Source organism: Cyprinodon tularosa, unplaced genomic scaffold (genome assembly GCF_016077235.1).
Source record: "Cyprinodon tularosa strain WSP-4 unplaced genomic scaffold, ASM1607723v1 ctg181, whole genome shotgun sequence".
Lineage (NCBI taxonomy): Eukaryota > Metazoa > Chordata > Actinopteri > Cyprinodontiformes > Cyprinodontidae > Cyprinodon > Cyprinodon tularosa.
Genome location: NW_024038614.1, coordinates 793438 through 809994, shown reverse-complemented (window position 1 = coordinate 809994; position 16557 = coordinate 793438). Strand labels below are relative to the sequence as shown.

Here is a 16557-nt window from a genome sequence, read left to right as displayed (position 1 = left end):
AAGACACTGACAATTAAACAGAGAAAGGCAGAGAGGGAGGAAGAATGCTCTCCATGTGCGCGTGAATCAGAGGACGGCTAAAGCCACACAGAATGACAGAAGGAAACCAAACTTGTTTTTCTTGTTCTAACACGTCTAAAGAGGGTAGGACATACTTCTGTAAACAGCCAAAACTCCGTACGCATACAGGTAAGCTGGAGGATTGGTGACAGTGGCTTGGACTTGAAGACGTACGTCTCAGCAGAAGGTACAGTCCTGAATCTTAACATCATCCGTATTGTTTTTTTTGAGACGAAGATACAGAAGAATACAAAGCTATTGAGAATTGAATATGAGGATGCATCTGTCGAATGACTGTCCGTCTGGTCTGTCTTGCAAAACAGCTTTTGAATTTAAAATGCTTTTTTTTTCATACAATTTCTTTTTTGTGTGTATTTCCTGAATCATAATATTCCAATAAAAGTTCAGCAAAAGTGGGAAGGAAAGATGGAGAGAGGCAAAGTGACAGCGTTATACCACAAGTCTTTTTTTCATTCAGTGGGTGAAGTTTCGATGATAGTTGTGTCATCTGCATACCTCCTGGTCGTGGTGGTTTTTCCTGACCTGATTTTTTTTTTTAATAAATGTCAACCATGATTACTAGGAGAAAACCTTTTCAACAGAGCTTCTTTTTTATCAGTCATATAAAATAAGGTGGTCAACCACACATTTTTATTGTTTTACTGAATTTTTTTATAGTTTAACATTTTAGACACCAAAGAATTTGTTAAAAAGTAAAAAAAAAAGGAATCAAATATTACTTTGAAAGCGGATGTATGCTTGATTCTGCTGTCTGTAATAAATAAACTATCAGCTAATTGTGCAGAAACAGATTTAAGGGTTACACATTTTCTGAAAAATATGTGTTTTATCTGCTCAAATAAAACTATTTTATTATATGAATAGAATTTTTTTAGAAAAAGAAAAATTTATTTCTTTTCTGTTCGGCCTATTTTACATTTTTACATTAAATGTCCAATCCTGTGCTGAAGCCTATTTATCACAGCAGCAGTGGTTTGGCCTTTTTTTTGTTTTTTTTTTAAATGATTATCTTTACCTAGATCAAAGTCTGCTTGTCAAGGAGAAAAGTCTTCAAAAATAAGTATTTCCAGGAAACTTCAAGGACCTTCGTCAGTTTGGGAATTTAATCAGCAATCTTGTTGACATCTAAAGGGAAGCACAAAGGATTTTAAATTAAAACATCATCTGTTTTTAATGGCATTGTATCTCTAACTGAATTTCTTAAAAGAACCCCTCCTTTTATCTGGGTGCATAGTGGTGCATTTATTAGTTATCTAAACCTATGAGTGTCATACTTAATTCAACCATGTTTTACACTTAGGTCAGCATCCCCAAATACTATGCCACCAATGTGCCACCATTCATTCATCTATCCATCCATCCATTTTCTGTCATGCTTATGCCTGATGGGGTTGCAAGGGGTGCTGGTGTCTATCTTCAGAAGTCTATGGGTGAGAGGTGGAGTAAACCCTGGACAGGTCGCCATTCTGTCACAGGGCAGCCAATAGCATTCAGTTATTTTTGAAATAGGGGGGTCTGAGCCAGTTTTCTACCTGTCATCAACTGTGCATGCAGTCTTAGTAGATCACTATCAACACGCCTACTAACTGCACATGCATTTTTTTCTCTTTTCTTCTTACTCATAATCCTGGAAGAACAGGGACTTCGTGTGGTTATGTTTTGGAGGGTGAGACAGAAAATTGCTTGGCATGTAGAGTGCACAGAATGATATACAGAGACCAATTATAGAGATTAAAGTTCCCTAAGATGCCACCATTTCTTGATATGTTGCAGAGGTGTTAAGTACTTTGTTGCTGTACTTAAGTACACTTATTAGGTATCTAAATTTTACTCCATTACTTATTTTTCTTCCTACTTCTGACTTCGAATACATTTTCACACAAGTATCTGTACTTTCTATTCCTTACATTTTTAAAGCAAACGTTACTCGTTACTCTTGGCTTCGGTTTAATGTTAATAAATATTTATTTAACATCATATGCGCCATCCAGTGCAGATCATTGGCACCATCCACATCTAGTGAAAACTAGTGTAATTGGATGAGTCATATAACGCAAACACTCATTGGTTAGCTAAAGGAAATCATCAGAGGCAAGCAGGTGTTATTTAAACTGAAAATCTGAATTGTCTATGCCATGCTACATTGTTGGATTCAGAAAAAGATGTCGAAATGTCTGAAAGGTCGAACACAAGTGAGAGAGTATCGATTGAGATGGAGACCAATAAGAGACCAATTTGGCCTTATACCAAAGAATTTTTCGAAATAGTCGAAAAACTGAGCTTTCACTTCATATGGTGGCATCTGGTTGTTTTTTTTAAAGGTTACTTTATACTTTTATACTTTAAGTAGTTTTTGGAGCACATACTTTTTTACTTTTACTTGAGTAAAGTTGATACTTCAACTTTTACCAGAGTGTTTTTAAACTGCAGTATCTATACTTCTACTTACCGTACGTAACAGATGTGTGTACTTTTCACACCGCTGGTATCTTGGGGTAACTACGTCTTACTTATGAATTCCTAACTACTGTGTACATTTTTGAGTCCTTTCACCAATTTATATTTATTTACACTGATTATTATTTTACTAAAGAGAAATACTATGAAACGTTCAGTTTATTGTCAACTGTCATTGGTATATTGTTGCTGCAATAAAGGATTTATTTAAATTAAGGTTTTTCACTCAGCTTTACAAGAGAAGCCAGCTACTGTTGCTAGTCAGTTCTTTTCGTCTGTTTTTGACTCTACTTTTATCCCTTTTTAGAAATGGCTACGTCACCTCCTCAAGTGATCCCAAGAAAGCCTTCAGCTCTCAGACCTCTGACTTCACTTAGAGAGCAGCCTCCTCCAGGTGGGCTGCCCATTGTCACAGAAGCTGACAAAGGTATTTATGCTCAGATTGACAATTTATACAGTTTTTTTCTTTCTCTGCATGGGTTGATTTGCAGTATCTAGTATATTCCACACTTTGGGGGAAGTCTATCTATCAAAGCCTATCAGTTGTTGCATAAATGTCACTGTTTTTTTAGTTCCCTCAGAGAATGGAGCCAACGGGAAGTCAAACCATTTAAAACTGATGACTGCAGAGAGAGAAGTTGTGAGTCCTGCTAAAACTCTGTTTCTGTTGCGTTGTCAGTTAACCATTTCTGGAAGGCAAGAATGAGATTACAAACCATAGATTTTTTATCAAAAATGGGAAACAAAGTAATACAGAAGCAAAGATGGATCTGAGTTAGCCTATACTAAAACATTTCTGTTTATGAGTAGGTGCTGATATACTATGGGCAAGGTAAGTAGCTACCTGCAGCCCCCTAATAGTGAAGGACTCCATTAACAAGGGGCCCCACTGGTTGCCCACCACCCTTACTGCTTTACTGTACCAAATTTTGTATTACGCACATCTGGGTGCACACCTGTTGATTGACAGCTCCCTCTAGACAAATATGCTAATTTGGCTATTTGGCTACAGCAAAATCTGGTTTCCAGTGCAATATTTGTGGTAGCTCTAAATATAAATAGGGCATAATGGAATTTGAGGCTAACTTCGAGGAGGGGCCCTTCACAAAAGTTTGTCTGGGGCTCCAAAATGTCTCATTCTACCACTTCCTGTGGATTAGAAAGTTAGGTAGCAGTGTCTTCAAAGCTGAAGGCGAACTATTTTATGGGCTAGAGTCCCCAACTACTGATATATTTAGCCTATTATTTTACAAATTATTAGTAATAATTACTTATTTTTATAATTGCTTTATCTGTTACCTGTCTAATATTTCTAAGGAAATCTTGAATCACTGCTTCGAGGACATGGAGAAGTTCATGACTCGCTTGCAACAGACTGCAGAAGCCCAGAGCGTTCTCAACCAAAGGACCAAAAAGAATGGCAAGAAAAACTCCAAAAATGCAAAACAAGGAGGTAAGCAGGAACTATTAACTTTGTTGGCAGCAAAGCAGGAAAAGCTTAACTGAAACCATGTTTTTGGGAAACATCTACAGTATTGACTCAACATGGCTTTTGGTTATTACTTCAGGACTTGATTTGTTGAGGCTGTAGATCAGTAAGCACAGTTTTAGATACTAAAATGAGCCAACAGGGAGATTGCTGAAAAACGCTCTCAGGTTATTCAGAAAATTCTTGCATTTGTTGTGACGCTGCTCCTTTTGTCTTGAAGGCAGACCAAAGCAATCTTAGAGGGCAGTTTAATGACTTGGGATGGTCAACCTGTAATTCTGCTCACATTATCCCATTAATCACTCACCTGATGATTTTTTTATGCTCTGTAACACACCTACATTCACTCCCTAAATCATTATCCATTGTTTCTGGTTTAATTGACCTATTTTCAGAGCTTAACGTGTAGAACGCTTGTTACAGTAATTAATGCAATGATATAGGGCTTAGGAATTTAAAAAAAAGTTTAAAGTCATGGTGAGGTTTCCCTTCATTCTTTTTTCATGACGGAACAGCTTGAATCAGAGAAATGCCACACCTGGTAAAACAGGGAATGCAGCCCTTATAATAAAGTTCTTATGGAGATCTGATGTCTACAACAGATGATTTATACTGTAGTTTTCGTGCAGAATGCCTCAGAGTTTTTTATTAAACTTTTTTGATGAATTAATATAAAAAAAAAAATGTGGACAAAAAATATACATGATTTTAAAATCTTGTGATAGAGAGGCTCTGTGAACAGTGCGTGCCAACTTGAAACATGCCATCAGATCAGCGGAGCGGAACCACAGCCAGAAAATCATTTACATTTTGATCATTGCTGCACTTTAAGAAATGGAAATGTTACGAGAGCTGTGCAAAACGCAATTTCATTTTCTATACACTCTGTGTATACAAAATAACAATAAATTTGTCTAAGTTGTTTGATTTTCTAAATTTATACAATATTTCAACCATTAACTTATTAGCAGTTTTTAATGATATTTTTTCCTATTATTTAATGTTAAAAAATATGTTATTGACTGTCAAATATACACTTTTTCTACATTGGTGGTTAAAAAACATGTTTGCAGCTTGTGGTATTTTCATTTTAGTTTTAAAGTCTACTTTTTTCCTCACAATCTCTTTGTATAGAGGATATTTAAACATCTTCCCATATTTACGAATGCAGTGAACCCTAAATTGCTTTTATTGCTTTTAAAGCATCGTGGGATTTTAAAAGGATGCTTTGTTCTGCTTCCATGGTTTCAGTTACGATTGCACTCTCTCATTTTTCAGATGACCTGTTGACCAAAAAAGCGATCCCTCCGTCAGAACAGGAATTTGTGGACATCTTTCAAAAAATGAAGTATTCCTTCTGTTTACTGGTAATATAAATGCATCCACAAAACAGTTTCTGGGAAGTTCGATAAAATAGCTGTTTAGTGTATAAATAGTTTCCTGTTTGATTTAGGATCGCCTGAAGTCATCTATCTCACAGCCAGATGCACCAGATCTGCTTCACCACATCTTTGTTCCTCTCAGACTGGTAGGGTTTACTGTGTGTGAGTGTTTCCCCCTCTAGTTTCTCTTTTCTGTAACTGAAGTCGTATCAATCTTCTGTTTGATAGATGGTGAACACCACTGGAGGGCCAACATTAGCTGCAACTGTGGAGAGTCCAGCTATGACTAGAGGTGCTGTTTCTCTACTCCAAGAGCACCTAACCGACGATGAAAAAGAGCTGTGGACATCACTGGGCCCCAACTGGACCTCACATAGGTCTGAGCGTTTCTCTGTTTACCAATCTCTGCAGCATCACCGTCCTAACAACCCGCTTCTCTCATCCTCAGTTCACAGCTGAGTATTTCTGCTCCTCCATATATTCCTGTGTTCCCGGATGGGTGGCAGCCTCAGGCTTTAGATCCAGCCCAAAATCTGATAGAAGATCCTGTCCAGTTACAGCACAAAGAGGATGCTCTCAATGAAAGCAGGCAGAGGCAGAGGCAGCAAGCATATGTCCAACCTTCAGTCAAGAACCATGGAGAAGAGACAGAGAACGTGTATGTATTTAGTCACTGGGAAAAAGGTTGTATTAAAACACGTGAGGTGATGACAATTATGTCTAGCCATTCCATGGATCCACTGAATAATTAGAATATAACAAAAAAAAAAAGTCCTTGATTAGATGAAATAGAGACAGATGTTTAATTATTAATGATTAATAATTTAACTTTTTTGATCTCACATTGGAGAAATTTACCTCTGCATTTCCCTACGGGAGCAGTGGGCTGCCATTGTTTGCCGCCCGGCGAGCAATCCGGGGTTAAGGGTCGTGCTCAGGCAGTGGGGATCAAACTGGGTACTCTCAACCTTCTCAGAGCATAAGCACAGTGCTCTAACCACTAGGCCAACAATCAAGCCTTTATTTCTGTTAGTTATGCTCAAAACTAATGAAAGCATGATATTTAATTTCTCTAATATTATATTAGACCATTTTAAATGCAGAAAGGTGAGCTTAATGAAAAAGTATGCTTACTTTTATTTATTTTAGATAACCTTTAATTTACCAGAAAAGGAAATACATTGAGGTTTGGAATCTCTTTTACAAGGATGTCCTTAAGAGTTGTTATTTTCAAAACATACTTTTGAATTAAGAACAAGAACTGTCAGGATCTCCTGGACTTCCTAATTTTTTAGATGTGACTGAATAGGAACTAACTCAAAAACCTCACTTTATTTGCACATTTTACTGGCATTCTTACAAAGTGTTACAGCCTTAAGTCTCTAAATTGCCTTGGGATGCATTTTAACAATGCATCTTTTTTTCCTTTGTAGATATGGAAGGTTTCTGCCCCATCACTCTCAGGTCCAACCTTCTTAATACACTGTGCAATTTTTTCAATTGTTGCACACACGATCAGGCTGAAAGTCGTGCCGATTGAGAAATTCTTGCACGACTGGAAAGTCGGCCCGAAAAGGGCAAAAAAATCGCACAGTATATGCCCGGCTTTATGCTGCATACTTATTTGGATACCAAACAACATTCAAAGATAGCTGAAAGCTGTGAAGAGAACTACGATTAGGAACATTTCAACTGCTGGAAAGTTTATGATTGAAGCGATGTACATAAAAACAGTTTCAAGCCCTTGTGATTTAATGTGGAAATTAATATTATGAAAAGAGCTGAGCATTGCTCAATCTCTAGCCCTTCTTCAAGAGCTTCTCACAAGCTGAGTTTTGACAATCATCACAGACGATAAGGCAGTCATATACAGTTGTGTTTGAAATTTCATGTACCCTTCCATTAAAGACAGACAAATATCAGTAAAATAAATTTAACTTGACAAAAGTGATAATAAATATAAATGATAAAAATGGGAGTTTTTAAAAAAAAAACTCCCTGCATAATTATAATAAAGCAATTTCTATGCATGAAACAAGTGGAGCAATATGGCAATTGCCATACTGCTACACTTGTGAAAGTAAAATCTGTTGGGTTCTTTTTGGCATCAAGACAATTATTCTTATTGCCACATTGCCAGACAGGACACTGTAAAAAAAAAAAAAAAAAAAAAAAAGATAAAAATGGAACTCATGACACTGATTCTATATATACGGTATGTATATATATCAAAATCAGTATTTTATTTTACTAAATTAGCATTTAGTAAATTTGTATTTATTCTAACCTTTATCATTTTTTGTTATTTAAATTAATAGTGTAAATCAGAGGTCTTCAACAGGGGGTTGCGCGACCCCTAGGGGGTCTGCGGAGGTACTACATGGGGGTCGCGAAAGTCTTGGTTGATTACTTTTTTTTATATTCCCTCCTGCAATTTTTTGCACTAATTAAAATGTCTTTAAATACACATTAACATGAATTCAACACACTGTAGTAAACAGATAAATGAAAGCAGAAGATGTCTTTCAGTCATCAATGTACACATTCAGGGACACACAGGAGCTCTTTCAAACCTGGGCACCGTTTCATTCACAACACCTGTCCCATCAACCAGGAATCAGATTCAGAAATATTTAATAATCCCAGGGAGAAATTACTTTCGTTACATGACTCTATATGTAATAGAGTGACTATAAGACCAGTTTGATATAACACTATTTCATACAATATATATATTTAAGGGGGTCCCCGCTCCATCTCGCCATCAGTTTGGGGGTCCTTGGCCTCGAAAACGTTGAAGACCCCTGGTGTAAATGTTTCATTTTCTTTAATAGATGAGTTTCATGATGGTTTATTTGGGATAGTTTATTGAATATAAAAGATAAATAAGTGAAAGAAACTTACAATTTAAGTCCATCTTCTATGTCCATATGGATCTTTCTTCTCTGTGGGGAAATTGTTTAAACTTAATTGTGGTTTACAACCACATTTCTTTTCCCATCTTCAGTTAGACTCTGTGAAGCCTTTCAATGGTGTGTTTTTCGCCACCTCAGAATTATAGCAGCACAGGGGGCTGCTCAGGTGAGACTTTTCTGTAAATAATGCTCAGCATCAGAGATGTTGGCTTTTATGAGTTATATATTTTTACTTAATCTTCCCCTTTCTTTTACTCTTTGTCATCTGCCTGCCTAAATATTTGGCCATTTATCGAAAAATGAAATAAATACTCTGTGCAGACTTAAGAGCATACAATTTTCTCACGTCTCAAAGTAAACAGTGTATGCGCAATTTGGAAGTGTGTGTGCTTATCTGAAGCAGTAGCACTGTTCCACCAGAAACTCAATCTGATCTCTGTTAGCCAGGAACCTGATCATCATTCAGTTTTTATTTATGTGGATAATATTTCTATGTAAGCTGCTTGATGGGATCCACCTTATGGCTAAGGCTGAATGGCCATTGAATTAGCCCGGCTAACCACATATAAATGTTAATAGGTAGGCAGGATTTCCTCTTTGCTAGTCTTTCCTTAATTCCTTGATGACTAAGCCTTTCAGGTGTTTGCGGTTCATATTACACTGTAGGAAATGCATTCTCTATGGACCCTTTAGGGGAATATCCTGCATAGAATGCTATTACTCAGCTTTCTTTGAGTGTGGCAGGTAGGGTTGTCACGATACTAAACTTTTCAACTCGATACCGATACTAAGGAAAATATTCGATACTCGATACCATTTTCGATACCACAAGGATAACATTTCAACAGAAATATTTTGATTAATAATTAAAATACAATAAATAAATAAATACAATAAACAATAAGAACAACATTTTGAGGTTGTTTGCTGTGCACAGTATTTAGCAAGCTTGATAAAAAACGTAAAAAATTAAAATTAAGTTTTCCTTACTTGGCTATGCTTTGCACACATAACAATGACACTAGCCAAACCGGTTAAGAAACAAAAATTATTCTCAGCAGCTGCAACTGTTACAAAAAAAGTCTGAAACTGAAAAGTGCACAGAATTATTCAATCACAGTGTTCAGAAAGTGCATTTTCCTCTATTCTGCACTTTAGATGAATGACTGTTTAGGTGCGACTGGTACTCGATACTTTTGAAAATGAGTATTGTATCCGGATACAACATTTCAGTATCGATACTTTTTTGAGTATCGATACTTTTGACAACCCTAGTGGCAGGTATGCTGTGGGCAGAGATGGATAATCCAGGTCCAGAAAGTAAAAAGCCTGAATTCAGATTAGTTCCAACTAAGACTATTGCATTTCCATCTTCACAGCACAGAATGGGGGCTAATCACTTGGTACAGTGAGCAGGATGACAGAAAACTAGGCAGGGTTTTTACTCTTTGACCTGGATTATCCTTCTCTAGAGTTTAAAGGAAAATTCCGGTTTTTAACACTTTTAGCCCCTTTCTGAAGTGTCCAGGATGAAATCGAATGATCGACACCAAAATTTTGATGATTGGTCCTGTCTCGGCTATTTGGCTCATGCAGAATCCCCCCCTGGCTGCTTCAGAATGGCTTGCATAGTGCATGTCAGATAATGTCCTTAAAACAACCTTAAACGTTCTTTTTTTAAAATATGCTACTCACCGAGTCGTCAACGCTGTTCAAAGACGTTCAAAAACAAGTTTCGTAAAGAAAAAACGTTCCTGTAGTGTTTTATTTAGCATTTTGTAAATCCCATTGAGTTCTGTTGGAATAGTCAATATCCCTCCGCCACCGGAAACGGGGCCTGTTTACGCTTAGTTGTAGTCTTTTCGCAAGGCCCAAGTGTTTCTGCTTCACTCTGTGTACTCCGACGTCGAGGTGCTAACGTCTCTGTTAAACACTTTAAAAAACTCTGAAAATGGAATACGAAAGGTGGATTCTTGAGGAGGACATATTGGACTTTGAGTTTGACGGTAGAGGATACCGTTTTGAATATACTGGGGAGGAGTATATAGAGACATTGTCGCCAACTAGTGGTCTGGAGTGTGCAACGCTTCAGATTCGAACGGGAAGCGGAAGTTTATAAGCGGTTGTGATGTATCGGAAAAAATAGTTCTGGGATTTACAAAATGCTAAATAAAACAAGACAGGAACGGTTTTTCTTCACGAAACTTTTTTTGGAACGTCATTGAACAGCGCTGACGACCCGGTAAGTAGCATATTTTAAAAAAAGAACGTTTAAGGTTGTTTTAAGGACATTGTCTGACATGCACTATGCAAGCCATTCTGAAGCAGCCAGGGGGGGGATTCTACATGAGCCAAATAGCCGAGACAGGACCAATCGTCAAAATTTTGGTGTCGATCATTCGATTTCATCCTGGACACTACAGAAAAGGGGCTAAAAGTGTTAAAAACCGGAATTTTCCTTTAACAGTGGGAAGACACAAAATTTAAACTTTACCAGTCTTAATGAATATTTTCATTTTAGTTGTTTCATAACTTCTGAATGTCATTTCAGAAATGAAAACGGTCTTCCACCAAATGAGGAAAGGATGTATTTCTGCAGTTATGACTTTGTGGCTAGAAACAGCAATGAACTCTCAGTGCTGCATGGAGAAACACTAGAGGTACTGTGCAAACCAACAACTGGTCTCAAAGACAAGTTACCAACATGTCAAAGCAGAATTTCACTAATTAAACATTCTTTAGGTTCTTGATTCATCAAATCGTTGGTGGAAGTGTCGGAATACATACGAAGAGATAGGATTTGTTCCATCTAATATTCTTGAGCCTTTGTCTGCAGTAAGTAACAAAGAAAGACAGCATCCGGTGCTTCGAACAGAGTCAAAGGTATGGACACTGCTTTGTTTTTAAAATAATATACATCCTCAGTTTTTAATAACTGCTTTTTTCCCCATCAGAAAGTGCCTCTCACCCCTCGGACCAAGTGTTTCTCGTATGGCCCATCGAGCACAGAGGGGTTAAGCCCGACCAGCCCAACAGAGCATTCTCAGAGCGTCTTCCTGGCATCTAGCAGGATGTCAAGGGAAGATGGTGAACGAGGTAACACACCAGTCAATGCAGTGCAGTATATTTAAAGCACTGACGAACAAATAAACATCTGCTTATTCATTTCTCTCCTGTTTGTTGAAGCTAAACATTGATGTGAATGTATATAATTATCAGGAGCTTATCAAGCAGCTGCAAAATCCTTATTTACCACGTTGAACGGCTGTTTTTACTACATTTGTTGGATTTAGAAAAATAAGTAAGACTAAATTATTTATTGTAATCCAATCTAAAGTTGGTTTGTTTCTTCACTTGCTTTGTGTTTAGTGAGGTTATATGTGTTTAGAACTTTTCATTGTAGGGTAGTTTTATTTGCTTGTAAAAACATTTATTTTCTAATTCAGTTAGTTTCAATAAATTTTTAGAATGAGTTTTATTAGTGTGTATTAGTTACTATTACTATTATTTTAATAATACTTATTTTTAGTTTACTTTTCATTAGTTCTAGAACTAGTTGCAGCTTATTTTCATACTTCGGTTAATTTTTAGGCAAAAGGTTATAAAAAGATAAGAGAATTTTTTATATTTTGTATATAAGTAATTTAAAAACTGAAAAATATATAATTTCACCTTACTTTAAATAAATCTTGTGGAAAAACACAATTTTACATCAATTTGAAAGGCTTAGAAAACGATAAACATGAAACATTTTAGTATATTTTAGTAGGTTTTGATAAACAAAAAATACAATTTCAATCCTTTACAGTTTAAACCCAGTTTATAAGACTTTTTCTGTTGACTAAAATGTTTTTTTTCCCATTAGTTAGTTTCAGTTATAATAACCCTGGTGATTAAGGTTTCTTTCTGCCTAAATCAAACTGAATGGTTTTGCTTTCCATTTAATCTAGTTCCTTTCCAAATCTGTACCGTTTGATGTTTTTGTGCTCTATTACAGTCATGTTCATGAACGATGAGCTTCTGCAGCGACTGGCGAAGAAAAGGAACTCAATTGAACAGACGGAGGTTCCCTCCGCTGCTCCCACCTCTGTCCCTCTGAACTACAAATCCCCAAGCGCTGATGTGAAGGCCTGGCTCACAGCGAAGGGCTTCAGTCAGGAGTGAGTGTTATAGACACTATAAAAATGTATAGACGATACAGACTGTAGCTCTGCTTTTATCATCCATAAAAACACAAATATAGAGTGTGAACTGGTTTGAAGAAATATAATGTTCAAGAAAGGTTGTTTGTAAGAAGCGATTTTGCAACTATAACCAAAAATATATATATTATTAACAATTTCAAACCTGCTACTATCATGAAGAGAGGAAGTTTTTACCAGAAACCTCCTTATGGACGTAGGGGTTGAAATGATTAATTGGCCTGTCTGCAGTCATGACCTTAGCCCCATTGGGTGCTTTAAGGATCAGTTTGGGCAAAAACAAACAAATTGGCTGATTGGTACAAAAGGTGACAGAAATATGGGATACAATCCCATCATGAGGAAGAGGTGCTGTGGTTCTGCACAGTTCTCTTGTGTATTACACAGAGCATCGTTTGATTAGGGGATTAAATATATTTGATTTCAAATATGTATTGATTACTAAATTATATCATGCAATTAATAATGATTCCAAACAAATATCAAAAGCACTTTAACAGAGATGGTAAACTCTAAAAACATACTTAACTATTCCCCTCACTGCTCCAGAAATACAGTTTCTTTACAAATGTGGCACTATTGAAATGTTTTTCCAAAAGTAAAAAAAAATACTTTTTAAAGTACTGTGTAAACAAAGAAATAATAAATTTGCTTGTTTTTTGTTTGTTTTTTCTTCTGCTAAATGTATACAGAGGTCTCTGGAAAGGTGGATCCTAACAACAATTACTTTTGAATGAGCTTTAGATCCTCCACTGACTGCTTTCTCATTAATGTTTGTTTTTTTTATTTTAATTTGTGACCAAGTTTCAAAGCGCTAAACTTTCTTTCTGTTATTCTTCTATTAGGACAGTCCAGAGTCTGGGAGTTTTAAATGGAGCCCAGCTTTTCTCCTTACAAAATGAGGAGCTCTGCCAAGTGTGCCCCTCTGAAGGAGAGCATGTTTACATTCAGATACTCGGACAGAAGGCTCTTCTCGAGGTTTGTATGCTGTTCCCCTGTATTAAAGCCGGGTTAAAGTGACTGTTTGTTTGCTCGGCCTTGACTGATGAACAGACTTGCATCACTTTGCCAAAATGTTTCTAAACTGACCTACATTCGACATGAGTAGAAATCAATTCTGACTCATTTTGAGTTCTTAATATCTAATAACCTACAGTTAATACTATAATTATATTCATATTTAGAATAACATTAATACATACGTAAATCGTTCAATAAGGTCAAAAGATGGTGACAGGGAGGCTCTTTGACCTATTACCAAGTGGTAGCTGCCTAATTTGTTTAAATGAAAAAATTGTTCATAACATGCACACTTAAATGCACATCTGTAGCTTTAAAGACTCTGATTGGAACACAATTTACCAGTAGCAAAGCTAGAGAGTAACTCTTTCAGTGTTAGACCAGGCTACTGTAAAATCGGAAGTAATTAGTTCAAGTCGTTCAGAATTAGACTTGCTGGTGCGCTTTAAATCACTGCACTTCTATATATTTTTATTCCATCCATCCATTTTCTGGCATGCTTAATCCCAAGTGGGGTCGCGAGGGGTGCTGGTGCCTATCTGCAACTGTCTACGGGCGAGTGGTGGGGTACATCCTGGACAGGTCGCCAGTCCATTGCAGTGTATATTTTTTATTATTCTATATTTTTTAAATATTGAGACAACATGTACAAGCTAAGCTGTCTTTGTCCTGAGGCTGCAAAATGGTAATCAGGCTTTCTCCATTAGGATTTTCCAAGTAGCTCCAGAGCATCAAGCTGCCGTCATCATGTTTGTCAGTAAAATGTTTTAACTATTTTAACTTAGCAGATAACATAAAGAGACACATTCCTTCCAAAAGTTTAGCTTGTGAATCAAAACATATAATTTGATCCAAACTATCTTTTGGATCATCAAGATTAATTTGGCATTTTTTGGCAAGTATCAGTAGGTGAAAGGTAATTGTGTGCTTATAAGTGAGCAGTGCTTTTTCCTTGGACCTCTCCAAGGATGTATCTTCTCACTTTTTATTTTGTATTGTTCAGTCAGTGTCGCTGATCCTAAACTGAGGCTAACAGCGCTTTAAATGTTTCACTGATTTATTTTTACCTTGCTGATGGGTCGACAGCAACCTGGTCAGATTCACCAATGTTCCAGGATTTCTGCATGTTCATGGCTTGCTTGAGCCCACACGACTCAGAACATCCCATTCCACAATCATTTATGTCAATTATGATTCTATTTTTACCTAAACATTTTTCAAATTCTTAAGCATTCTTTTTAAAATCTTTTGCCCACTTCATGGTGTCAGACAGGTTGTATGTCAGTGCTTTGTTGATTCTAGAGGTCTACCGTTTTTTGGAACAGGGTGACAAATAAAACAGTTTTTATTAGTGTTGCGCCGATGCCATTTTTTGGCCCCGATACCTCGTTGTGCAGTATCGGCCGATACCGATACCATATGTTTGAAATTGATGTGTGTGTGTATATGAAGAACTGCATACTGTACTACTTGGATGTTAATTAATTGCCATCAAGGCTTTGTCAAGCTGCTGCCTACCTTTGTGAAGCAGGAAAAAGACTAATACAGAGTGAATCCAGTAGAACTTTTTATCACCTACCTAGAATGAGTGACAATAGTTGAATAAACTTTTGGCTCTCAAAATGGTTTACTGATACCACCATTTTAGTGAATTATCGGGGCCCTGAACGATACTGGTATTGGTGCAACACTAGTTTTAATTAAAGGTCAGGTAATTTTGCATATTCTTTCTGCCTTGATAAACAAAATCCTGAATATAAAGGTTTAAGTTTACTCAGGTCATGCTTTTGAGATGTTAAAATACAGTGATCTGAAACATTTAGTAAATGACCTGCTCCTGTGTTGCACTTCCTCAAACTACATCAATCATTTGCACACGTGATGGCAGTAAGCCTCACCATCTGTGGCCACACTAATAGAAGCAAGGCTGCAGTACTTCGGTGCCACTGGTTCATTTGACCACAAACAGCAGGCAAGGCAGGAGTAGCTTCTTGCCCAAGGAAACAGTGACTGAGCATCTATAGCTGCGACTTGAACCGGCAACCAGCCGCCTTGAACCGTTACCTTCTGAGCCACTGTCACCTTAATGTGACACAAAAAGACAAGTGGACAAATAATTCCTCAAAGCACGACGGGTGGATTAAACAAAATATAAGTATAATATAGTACATTATAATATTATGATTGCGCTATATTTAACTCCTTTATTTCCTTCTTCTTACAGGACGTGCGCAAAGTTTCTTTACTAGAGACAGTGAAGGAGAAATGAAATCCGACGACTGACCTGGATTAGTGCCCAATAAATATTGCAGGAATCAATGCTGACTTTTAAAGATATGGGGCCAAACAACTGTACATGAAGGATATATAAATATATCAGTTACTCTAAAACATGAAGGTTACATAAATGTATTAATTATAACGTGGTGTACCTGCACTGACACACAAACATTTTGCTTTACTGCTTTTCAAAACACACTGCTAACTTTGTCCCAATTGTTTTCATTTTCTTTTTCTAAATATAGCAAAAATATAAGCTTGTGTATGAAGGTAACATTGATGTAGTAAAGACACAGGATAATATTCTCAGCGACATTTTATAAAAATAAATGCTTTTATTATTTTTATTTTGTTATCGTTAAATGTCAGTTTAATTGCTATTAACCAATATGTGTACACTAACAATGCAAAAAAAAAAATGCAAATAAATGAGAGAAAAAATGATTAAATCTGTCTGTAAACACATTAACTGATTAATCGTCTGTGTTTGTCAAAGATCATGTCTGTTTCTCATATTTATTTCACATTCATTTTTATTAAGTCACTTTGTACAGCCACATGTTGATTTGGTCTAAATGTACAAACATATCACATTAAAAAAAACAAAACATTTTCTATTGTATTCACGGCAGTGAAGTAATTGTATGCTGTTGTAACTATTGTTTACAACGCAGAAATATACATAATCAGAATACTGTCATCATTACACACCAACAGAGGCAAATAAACAC

The 16557-nt window shown here is 36.5% G+C and overlaps 1 protein-coding gene across 1 annotated transcript; it reads left to right on the top strand.

Annotated features, from left to right (window-relative positions):
- The first annotated feature begins 92 nt into the window (after positions 1-92).
- eps8l1a (eps8 like 1a) lies at positions 93-16291 on the top strand. The gene is made up of 14 exons (XM_038282276.1): positions 93-247; positions 2846-2965; positions 3111-3178; positions 3856-3991; positions 5306-5394; positions 5481-5555; positions 5638-5786; positions 5858-6067; positions 10876-10984; positions 11067-11207; positions 11279-11420; positions 12322-12484; positions 13372-13504; positions 15771-16291. Exons 2-14 carry the CDS (start codon positions 2848-2850, stop codon positions 15813-15815), a joined length of 1578 nt encoding a protein of 525 aa, XP_038138204.1. The 5' UTR covers positions 93-247; positions 2846-2847; the 3' UTR covers positions 15816-16291.
- The last annotated feature ends 266 nt before the right edge of the window (positions 16292-16557 follow it).

Bases quoted from the DNA above. Each gene is read 5' to 3' on its own strand.
- eps8l1a (XM_038282276.1), top strand. From the start codon at position 2,848: ATGGCTACGTCACCTCCTCAAGTGATCCCAAGAAAGCCTTCAGCTCTC. The intron at 10,985-11,066 runs GTACTGTGCAAA...AACATTCTTTAG, and splicing joins TGCATGGAGAAACACTAGAG to GTTCTTGATTCATCAAATCG. The intron at 11,421-12,321 runs GTAACACACCAG...GCTCTATTACAG, and splicing joins AAGGGAAGATGGTGAACGAG to TCATGTTCATGAACGATGAG.